At 33.2% G+C, this 12,117-nt stretch overlaps 1 protein-coding gene across 1 annotated transcript in view; it reads right to left on the reverse strand.

Moving 5' to 3' along the window:
* shot (dystonin-like protein short stop) overlaps positions 1-12,117 on the reverse strand; it is a 1,026,404-nt gene that overhangs the window by 663,453 nt on the left and 350,834 nt on the right. The window contains exon 7 of the mRNA XM_089596194.1: positions 9,128-10,410. Within this exon, the coding sequence (XP_089452320.1) occupies positions 9,128-10,410 (1,283 nt within the window). The remainder of the gene's footprint in view (positions 1-9,127; positions 10,411-12,117) is intronic.

A 12,117-nucleotide genomic window follows, 5' to 3' on the forward strand; every position in this document is an offset into this window, starting at 1 on the left:
TGGCAACCATCAACTAATCCACCAGTGCAGGACTTAAAAGCGCTCACAGTAACTTACGGTACAGCTATAGCTCCATTTCATGCTCTAAAAGTTCTGCTGCAGCTTGCGAGGGGCGGATGTTCCCTGTATTCAGTAGCATCCAAGCTTCTTGAGCATTAGGTTTACGTTAATGACGTCATCGGCGGCGCAAACGATCTCCACTCAGCTGTGCAACAACACGATAAGCTGTTTTGATTGCTAGCATCAGCAAACATGTCTCTCGGAAAATAGTCAGCAAATTGACCTAGCCTATTTCAAGGGCTCAAAACTGGCGGTATCACTGATGCAGCTATTCCGTTGAATGAGGTTGTATCTACTTTAGGACTTAAATGACGCCTTCATGAAAATAACTTTATTTTTATGTCAATGTTATCACCTTGAGCTATCGTTACAATGCGAACTATTTTATTAGATGTAGCTGAACTTTTTAACCCCTTAGCCTGGCTATCATCAATTTTCATTACTGCAAAGATTGTTCTGCAAGACTTATGCATCGAAAAATATAACTGGAATGTCTCAATCCGGGGCGAGCTGCTTTATCAAGTGGATGCAATTTCGCCGTTCTCTAGCTGACCTCAGTGCTATCAAAATGTCAAGGTGGATCGGCTGCTCAGAGATCGGCTCATGCCACCTACATATCTTATTAAGATACGCCTGGGTGTCCCTATGCAGCAGATGTATATAAAGTTATCTAAAGCCCCTTATCAGCGCTGACTATGTCAAAAACAATCCGATGATGCGTCAAAATTTAAGGGAGCATCAGCTGACCGTCATCGCTTATTTTTAGAGGCCTCTGAGTTAGCTAAGACTATTGCTGATCAACTTGTCACCCACGGTACTATATAAAACTTTATATCTCCTAGAGCTCCTTATTTCGGAGGATTATGCGAAGCTGCGGTTCACTGCTTTAAATATCACTTCAAAAAAGTAATTAGAGACTCTACCCTCACATTGAGAGAGCTCTTCACGTTGGCTGCAAAAATTGAGGCATGCTTTAATTCTTGCCCTTGATGACCCTTGAACCTTTAGTCTACGGACCTTGCAGCTCTCATTCCAGGACACTTTCTCTTTGGTTTATCGTATCTCTCACATGCTGACACAGCTAGGACTCGAAAATGCACAAGTCTTCGTACCCAAAGGTATTTACTATGTCGAATTTACAATTTTTTCTGGAAGCGCTGAGGAAAAGAAATGTTACATCACATGCAACAGCACAATAAATGGCATCAACTGTGTCTCAGTGTACGCATGAACAACACCGTCGTACTGACAGATAATTTAACTCCACCAGAAAAATGGCCCTTATGCAAAATTATAGACCTGCATTTCGGCAAAGATGGACTAGTGCGAGCCGTTACCATCAAAATAGCTACTAGTAGTTTTGTGCGGCCTGTCGTAAAGCTTGTCGAGCTCCCATGCAAAGCAGAAGCTACAGAAAAACATTAACCGTTCCTTGAATCTAATCTCAAGTTGTAACAAGAAACTTTATTCACTTACATACGTTTAACTTTTTTTTAAAACCACTTTATCACTAATAATTTTCGAATAATATTTTAAACGTTATCTGATAATTTCAAGTAAAGAATACAAATTTATAATCAACTTTAAAAACCAGTTTGAAACTTTGTTAGCTTCTTTTTGCTTTAGTTAGCCCCACATGTATTATAAATTATCTACGTAATTTGAGCTTTCAAGTTCTGTGCAATACACATAACTCGTATAAAACATTAAGAAATATTGTAAAATGATAGACGATATTTACTTTGCTTGCTCTTAAAAAATTTAACTAGTTCTTTTGATTAGTATTCTTTTTTTTGCTGCTACTCAGCAAACCGGGCGGTATGTTCAAGTAGAAGCAAATCATATTTCTAGAATCATAGATGTTATAATTGTTCTTATTAATTAACCTTAGTAATAGATAACAGCATAGCTTAAGCAGGCCAATTAAACGCTCGAACTGAAGTCAAAACAAAACAACGTGTGATGTCAGCTATAAAAAGCTAGTGAACTTTTCCAGATTTAATGAATGTTTGAATTCATACGACACGCTTATTTCAGCTACCTTGCCTGCGTTTTTGTGACAGTTAAGATTTTGGCTTTTAACTGTATGGTTGCCTTGCCTTTCAGCTCCTACAGAATTATCTACCATCTAGAATTCAAAGTCAACTCTTATTTTTCATTTTCACTTTGATTCTTCTTTTCTTGATCCTACACATTTATTCAGAGCAAATGATATATAATTTAGTTTAACTATTATGATAAATAGTCGGCTAGGTCGTGGATTGGGACGCGGGAGACCCTGGTTCAATTCCCGGCCAGTGGGACTTTTTCGGGCAAGTACCTCTGTGTATTTTCACATGTACTTTTTCACCACGCAATGCTCCTCGAGGAGGGTTTAGGCAACCTCCTCGCAGCAAAATTGCCTAATTTCCCCCTACCCCCCTCCCAGTAATGTTAGGCCTTCTATCCCTCTTACCTTCCTTCTCCCAAGTGCTAAGTGCTCTGTGTAGTACCCTTAATAGGAGCCAGACGTAAAGCACTATAATATAAATATATATATATATATATATATATATATATATATATATATTTTACTCCGTTTCGTTAAACTAAGTGAGTGTCTATTTTAAGCCTTACAACATGTAAGCAGTTCAAGCAATACTCATTTTGACGGCATTGGATTCGCAATTGTTTCTGCGCCCATAATTCATTAACAATTTTGTATCTAGTTTTAAATTGAAAAGTCCTCGAGTCGGTTTGTAAAAGAGTAAACAGTCTATTTTTGATTTTACGCTATTTGTTTTATGTAATGTAAATTTTTTAAGCATCTTCGAAAGCATTAAGATGACTGCAGAGGAACATTCTCTTTCCTTCTCTTCCAGGTAACTTGATTTCAAGTGCAGTCGTTTTAAAATCATTTAATAATTTATTTATATGTGCTGCAAACAAATTATCAACGGTAGATTTTGCTCACAGATTTGCGTTATGCACGTTGCAAGCGACGGTAATATATTTACCATTCAATCCATTCACGTTATATTAGACGCGTAGACTGTTATTACTGAGTAAATATACTCATTGTATTTCTGCTTAGCTAGTTCGATATTTTTGTGGACTATACATCTTAGTGATTCACCAGTCTCTGGCAAATTATTAAAATATCATGATTGTAAAAACATATGTTTAGCATTTTTAAGATCGTCTAGGCGGATCATACCAACAAACTTTTTTTGTATTAACTGATTTGTTTTTTAACTGGCAATGGGCAAAACTTTATCGGTTTTCGATTTTAACTATATATTCTTCTACATCATGAAAACAAGCGTCTTAAATAGTGGTCGACAGTGTTCTTTTAGTAGGGATTCCGTAGTCAGGACTTAAGTTGTTAATGAAACTTCAAAAATATATCAACTGTACCATAACTGTGGTTATAAGATGAATAATAGTATGTTAACAGATCAAACAAAAATCTTGAACTTGATTTCAAGTAAAAGCAAACAATGGTTACTTCTTGCAAGAAAACAAACAAAATTTTTTATCAGATTATGCATAAAGAAAATACAAAATGTGAATTTTTCTGCTTTGTGATTTAAGTACTAGCAGAACTATCTACCAACAATAATGTTGATAACATTACTGAATGGAAACTAGCTTGACATTGATTCGTTTCACGGGAATATAAAACATACAATTTCCATTAGATAGTTCCATAATATAATCTTAGTAACTGGCGATTTTCAAATTTTCTGCGGAGCAAATCACTGCCTGGCCACTGTAAATTACCACCTTGTATAAGCGCTGCATTAGTATTGTTGTAAGTTTCACATAAACTTTTATTTCACTTCATTTCCATGTATAGTGCTGTATATTAAAGAATGTCACAGTAAATTACATGAAGAAACAATTTGTATTCCTACGTCTATTCTACAGCACATTACATATTTTATACTTGTATTATACACGTATCCATAAATCAGCAGTTTTATCCCGTTTACCCATCCATGTATGTTATGAATGGATACATATTCGCAATATTGATGCTCAAATATGTGAATAGAGTTTGGTGAGTTACAGACCCTGGGATTCTTCGGATTTTCTTGAAGTTGTTTGTAAGTTTAAGATAAAGATACAAAACCTTTTGTGTATCCTCCTTCTTAGTATAGTACTTAATGAGAAAAAATTTTAAATACAAGAATTACCATTTGTCGTGGTCACAAAGTATTATATTGCACTGGTCTCATTGTTTCCCGATGCTCAAGCAATCAGAAAATTTTTATTTAAATGTAGATGTACATATTAGAGTACTGGCATTTTTAAATATAAAGTTAGAAGTACAGAAGGAAATAAATTCAGTGCACTTAGAAATGAGAACCATGATTTCTAGCACATTTTAAGTATGCATGATAGCTAACCTGTCTATATCACTATTTAAAAAGAAAAAATGTGCATTTGTAAGAAAATTTAGAATAAAAATAAAGTAGAAAACAATCACAGAACTGTATTTACCATATTAAACGTATATATACTACATTTACAGGTATACTGAAATATTCTAAGGGTTCTGGAGATTTCATAGATGCATCTTGATTCCACAAGATATTTGTATTCTCTTTTTATTTCATGTGATAAAATATAATAAGTTATGATGTCAAGTAGGATCACTAGCAATACTTAAAAGGTAAAATTTTTAGTTTTTGTAAATTTAAACTGCAGGCATAAAACGGCACAAGGTCATTTCATAGTGATTGCTCTAAATGAAACTATTTGTATTTGTTACTTTTATTATATACAAGTAATGCACAGGATAACGTAACAATTAGTTATAAACAAAAGAGTCCAGAGTAACTAGTGACAATTTCTTGTGACTTTATTGATATTACATGCTATATATATATTAAGTGCTAGATTAATAACTACAGTTTTTAAAATTTAGGCATTCGAATTTTAAGTTCTTAGTGTTACAACATTTAACGACTGCGTTATCGAAAGTTTGTTGTATAATCTTAACACTCTAACAACCAAACGCAGATTTACTAATTACAGAAAAATAAGAATAAACGTACTTACTTTATGAACAGTAAGTAGATATGTTATTTAAAACTAAGAAAGCCTGTGTATGTGTGAGTTCACTTATGTATACATTAGTAAAAATTTGGAAAAATAAAAAAATCTGAATGACTGTTACTAAGTTGAAGAGAAATTGGAACAAAAACCTTGATTTCATGCAATTAAGTTTTTTTTAATGACTTTATAGCCATCAGTGATTTTTAATTTGATAATAAAACTACTATCTTCTTGCTTCTTTGCCATAATTAAGAAAATTTAAATGAAATAACTTGGAATCTTGGAGCATGGCTATTTATTTCATATATTAGTTGGACAATGTGATCCAATATTTCGGAGTCATCCTGACTCCCTCTTCAGGGAACTGTACAATTTACAATATTTATAATATAAAAAACGTTATGACAAATTACATTAAATGAAAATATAAGTCACCTATGCAGATGCAAACATGAAAATGCCAAACGCAGCATGACTGATAAAGACTAGTCAGTCATAACCACGGCAATGGAGTACTAATAATTAAATCAACTTAAAATTATAAACTTTACCAGTCAAAATGTATATACAGTTTAGTTATCTACAATATAAGTCACATCCTGACTCAGCACATGTAACTGAAAGATATTAAATGTAGTAATATGGTGTTAAGGTCTTGTCACCACATAAGGGTGCACCCACGGTCAATGTATGTACAAGGAAACAAGGACCAACAGAAACGTGGCCATCAAGTGGCACACCTATCAGGCAACACTCGTCAAGAGCAACGCCACCCATGCATCCTGTCTCTAAGTTCATATAAAAAGGACTTGTAATGATCGTGTAGTTTATTGGTATCTAGTTTTCTATTAACATTACACTTGAAGTACGAAATATATAACATCTCCGAAAATTCCCTTTTAAATTTGTTGTTTTCTTGGTCCAAAATTTTGACTTCATCGAACTTGAAAGTATGGCTGAACTCAGAACAATGCGCGGCAATGACAGAATTTTATATTTCGTACTTTAACCGTAATGTTAATAGAAAACTAGATACCAATAAACTACATGATCATTACAAGTCTTTTTTATATGAACTTAGAGACAGGATGCATGGGTGGCGTTGCTCTTAACGAGTGTTGCCTGATAGGTGTGCCACTTAATGGCCACGTTTCTGTTGGTCCTTGTTTCCTTGTACATACATTGACCGTGGGTGCACCCTTATGTGGTGACAAGACCTTAACACCATATTACTACATTTAATATCTTTCAGTTACATGTGCTGAGTCAGGATGTGACTTATATTGTAGATAACTTAACTGTATATACATTTTGACTGGTAAAGTTTATAATATTAAGTTGATTTAATCATTAGTACTCCATTGCCGTGGTTATGACTGACTAGTCTTTATCAGTCATGCTGCGTTTGGCATTTTCATATTCGCATCTGCATAGGTAACTTATATTTTCATTTAATGTAATTTGTCATAATGTTTTTTATATTATAAATATTATAAATTGTACAGTTCCCTGAAGAGGGAGTCAGGATGACTCCGAAATATTGGATCACATTGTCTAACTAATATATGAAATAAATCAGTGATTTTTACTTACACATCAAGGAAAATTTTTGTGACGAGAAATTATACATCATAGTTTTCATTCGTTTTACGTGTATTTTAAAATTGTACCAACCTTTTAGACTTATTAAATTGTCGAACCTCAATTTGAAATTTATTTCAGGATCACGCTAAAAGTAGATAAAGTGTGTAACTTTCGATAATGGTATGAGACTCTGGGATTTCACTTGCACTATCACACAATATGAAGTACACGGCAGAAATAACGATATCATGAGAGATGTCTTCATCAAAGCTTTTTTCATAATTGTGTGGTTTTTGTAGTAAATTCATTATTTTTGACAAAAACAATGCATTATGTAATCCGTGCGTAAGATTTACAATTTTTGCACAAGTACTGATTTTGTCTCTTAAGTAAAGCGTAGACTACAATAATTTATGTGTGAGAATCATCATTATTGCATAATATAGTTTTCAATACGAGTTCGCAAAGTATATTCACTTTGAGTCAATGGTTAATAATACAATCTGTAACTAATATTATACAACTCAATGATTAGATACAATAAAAACTTACAGGTTTTTAAAATTTACTTCTAATGAACATAATTTTCTATCAGTAAAAAATCGTTACTTCAATCTTAATACATTACTCAGATAGAGTTAGTTTGTACAATTTTATAAATAGTTCAGATTAATTTTGGTGTCGACAATTTGTATTAAATGTTTTCCGTCTTAGATTTAATGTTTTATCTCCATCACTTTTGTTTCCAACCAATAATTATGTAGTGTTACGTACGATGGCATATAGCTATGCATGCATGCGCTTTCGCTGGCTCGGGCCCAACAGGTAGGTGAATAGAGAAGAGAAGTGATAGGAAAGGGAGAGCGAAGCAATAGAGTAAAAGAAGATTAGCCACAGACTTGAGAGCAAAAGGACCAGGCCCATGAGACTAGAATACACGCACATTTTTCCCTCAAATACAAAGAGTCCTTATATAATATAAGTTAACCACAAGTTGCGCTTTTATTTATTCCCGCATCGAGAAATCCACGTAATAATAGAAAACTCGAGTAGGTTAATTTACTAAGAAAAAGGATTAGATAATTTAATTTTTTAACAGAGTGTGCCTGCTCTATGAGAAAGGCGGTTTATAAAATTACGGAGCCAAAAAAGTTACACTACAAGCTGATTTAATGTGCCATGGGAGACAGAAAATATCTGATTCAATACAAGAGTATGGTCTAACAGAAATGTCTACTAGAAAACATTTTAAGTAAAAGTCTCAAACGATACCACGGTAAAGCTATGAAATTTAATGCAATAATGCAACAATAGAAATCATGTGAGAATCTCCTACTTTCTAGAAGTACATTATTTCTAACAGTATATTGTATTTACTACTAAAATTAAAAAAAAAAAGTTAATGAAAAAAGTGAGTACGATTTTGCAAATAAAATTTTTGACCATAGTATAACCAAGAGAAGCTATGCACCAAAATATAATTAAAAGAAAAATTTTAAGAAACTTTTCAACATTTTCATTTTTTGTTAAAAACATTATCTTGCGATTAACGCTAAAAGATTCTTACTTTAAATATTTTTTTCTTTTTCTTAACTTTTTACAATATTCTGAAATATCTCATTTTTGGACACTTCAAAACTCGTTCACCGACTTATAAAAAAGATTTCATACATAATACTGTACATGCATACTTCTAAATTTGCTTTGCCATAATGACTAACAGATGTTAAATCCAAATCAATGAGAAAAAATTACAATAAAAGTATTAATTATTAGTAAGTTTACTTTTGAAGTGATACCACAATCTTGTAGTGCAACATTTAACATACTAAAAAAATTCATTAGAAATTCCACCAAATAACCCAGATCAATTCCGTTTTTATCATAAAAGGGTTGAAAATACCTAGTGAATTTACCACAAATTTAACTCCTTATGTCTAAAACACTGCTCTCTCTCTGTTAGAAACATAGTAATCACTAAAGCTAACGTGTTTACTTTTATGTACTACGATATAAAATTCCTTGCTTCAAATCGCTTGGTATTGGATGAAATTTTGTTATACGGCTTATTCAACTAAAAATCTGCTTATTTTGCTATAAAAATTAATAATTTTTGTGCAGATTGCATGTAGTGTATGTGACTATAATAAAACTTCTTAGTTCAGTATGCTAAGAAAGTAATGGATTATCTTCTAAAAAGTTACACCTCTTTATGTAAGTATTGAATAAAAGCACTTTTGGATTAAAAAATATCTGTCATAATGCTGTTTTAAAATAAACTGTGTAGAAAAAGTAAATGAAATAAGTATGTTAGTCACTCATAGAAATTTTTCCAAGAACCTAGTCTTATTTTGAAGCTAAAGTTGATGATTATTTTTCAAAAATATCTGTTTATGCTATGCCATATTTCTAAACTTACTGTTAATTAATTAAAACTTACCTCATAGTACTGCTCCAGACTACGGATTTCTAGCTTATTATCACTCCAGTCTCGCGAAAGTTCAGTTTCCTCCTTTTCATTAAGCCAAACTAACTCATTTGTTGCAGATTGCACGAAGTTGTGAAGATTTTCTAAATCAGTGGTACGTTTAGTCGATAGAATCAACAACTCTTCGTAAATTTTGTGTAACTGACGGAGGTGATCAGAGTAAAGATTGAGTTCATCACTGTAAAAGTTTATTTTAAGTTGAGTACACTTGTCTACTTTCATACAAAATTTCTCAAGCTGTTTATGCTCTTCTATTTGGACTTTTAGCTCAGTTTCAATGCCTGCTAGATCAGAACCGTAGTTCGCTTCAGTGAGCTGCTTTAACCGAGCTTTGCACCAGTCTATGCATTCATTAAGTACGCGAAAGTGAGGGTTAGTGTCAACTATTCGGGTTTCGTTAATTTTAATACGATGCTTTGTGACCACACGCTCTTCTACAGGAAATGATACTACTGAAAGTGGTTGTAATAGATTTTTGTGCAATTGTGAGCACAGTTCCGCCCATCGTTGATCTAGTCCCTGAAATTGTTCTTGAAGTTCAGTAGCCTGAGTGTAATTGCCATCAATTAGACTACGTACGTCTACAAATATACTCTGAATTTGCACTTCAAACATATGGACGTCTTGTTCAAGCAAATCAACTAGTTCTTTAGCATCAAATGGGTGTAACTGTTCAATTCGGCGAGACTCTTCTTTGACACGTTGTTTCAGTACTTCCAGAGTACCATCACAGGTTTTTATTTCACGATACACCTTTTCAGCAAGCCACTGCAGCCGCTCAAGTCGTTTGATTTCTTCATTAATTGTTTTGTCCCGCTCCTTTTGCATCATCATAAAATGAGCCCAGCTCTTTTCTAAGCTATCAATCTCCAGTTCTGATTCAAGATCCCGCTCACCTATGCTTTCAAAATAATTTTGAAGCTCAAGATAAATATTTGAAAGCTGTTGCAGATCTCGTTGGCGATTGAGTATTTCATCATTCTTAAACTTAGTACTTTCAGCTTCAAGTTTTTTCATTTCAAGAAGAATAGGAGGGAAGTAGCAATCCTGCATAAGGCACATCTTTTCGCGTAACCAGAGATAAAAGTTACTTGCAAGTTCACGATACTCTTTCAGACGACGCTGAGCTTTAATATCATATAAGGGGTGAATTGCAGGTGGTTCTGGAAATACATCATACAGCGACGAAATATACGTTATCAAAGACTTTTCATCAGGTTCAGGTGTGTCAACATCTGAAACAAAAGACAAATCAGAAAAGTAAAACCTTTTACGTATGTAACTATTTTTAGTAACAACCAGTAAAAATGTCAACCATTTCTAAACTTTATATTCAAACTAAATAAATTTCATAGTCAGAAGAAGCCAATCTGTCACTCCATAATTTATTGCTTGCGCATAAATCATATTTTAAGAATTCTTGGAGTTCAGTAACCTGATATAATTTTCTACATACAATAGGCATTAGTCAATTTCAATAAAATTAATCTAGTCAATTACCTCTTATTTCTCTTTTGTTACGTAAGAGTATGAGTAAGTAAGTAATAAGTAAGATAAACACATTCCATTGTATCTAATTTTACAAATACCCATTGCTGAGTGGTTGCATACCATATCTCTACTTTAACTACATTGCTTAATTTCCTTTTCTTTTGAATATGTGATTCTTTCATAAGAATAATTGGTACAAAGTTTCCTTCAAACAACTAACTGATCCATCATACTGGATAGTACTTTCAGGGTGCAGCGATCAAGTCAAGCTCATCCCAGTCATTGTTGGATTGAATAGGATAATTGTATATCATATATGGGGTCTTTCTTATCAAGTAGAGCGGACAGCAAAAATTTTTAACCATAACATATGGGAACCAGTAGAGCTTTCTGTAAGTGACAGTAAAATATTGAATTTTTTTTAAAAGCTACTTTTACGATTTTTCTTACCCACAAATTAAAAAAAAATTGAATTATGAGAGATGCTGAATTTTTATTTCAAAGTCTTAAAAGTAATGGAATTTTGTAACGTATAAGAACGGTTGGACTGGGTCTTACACTTAAAAATATCTACAGCCATATCAGCAGTACAACACTTTTATACGGCAGTGCTGGCCACAGTGATCCTTAAACGGCGCTATCCTATGGCTATCGCAGGAAAAACCAGAAGTTGTGGCAGTACATACACAGCTAGTCTGGCAATTCGGTACCACCACCAAAAACGCAGTGCTTACTCCCACAGTCACTTGCTTACAGCTAACACAGAAGTACATAGACATAAATGACCAAATTACTGTGTACTGGGTGGTGATAGAAAATAAGAAAAATAGACTGGAAAATTCATGTGCCCAGATATTGTAACACTTTCGGACATTAATAACATTTAATTCAGAATCATACATTACATCATGACAATCATTATTGTTTAATTAAAAGACACTAAGCGAATCTAGCCTACAAAACTTTGTAGTCATGCGCAGTAGTTAGTGCACAGCAATTGTATCTGGGCTTTAGCATAAAAAATTTATGAAAAATACCCGCACAGTAATAGGAGCGCAGAAGTTAGTGCTGACTCCATAACCGTACGCAGTAATACAAGCAAGTGATATCAGCACCAAAACAATTATTTAAAAAAAAAAAAGTAACATAACAGAAAAATGTTCGTACTTTGAATCACATAAGATGCTGCAAATAAGGATAAAGTAAAACTGCTTCAATTTACATCGAAAAACATCGAGAAATGAGAAATTCAGCACAATCAAAAATGTTAGAGCGCAGTAATTGGATCGTTCACCCTCATTTGGATTATATATTATGTAGCAAGAATAAATATATGGATACAGCGTAAATAAGTGTTGATTAAAAAAATTTTATTTCATTCAATAATCCTTTAATAAATATGATGTTTTGACGGTGATACCGAATTGACATATTAGCTGTGTACGTACTGC

Source organism: Copidosoma floridanum, unplaced genomic scaffold (assembly GCF_036245765.1).
Source record: "Copidosoma floridanum isolate Cflo_tuat_1 unplaced genomic scaffold, Cflo_Japanese_pri ptg000030l, whole genome shotgun sequence".
Lineage (NCBI taxonomy): Eukaryota > Metazoa > Arthropoda > Insecta > Hymenoptera > Encyrtidae > Copidosoma > Copidosoma floridanum.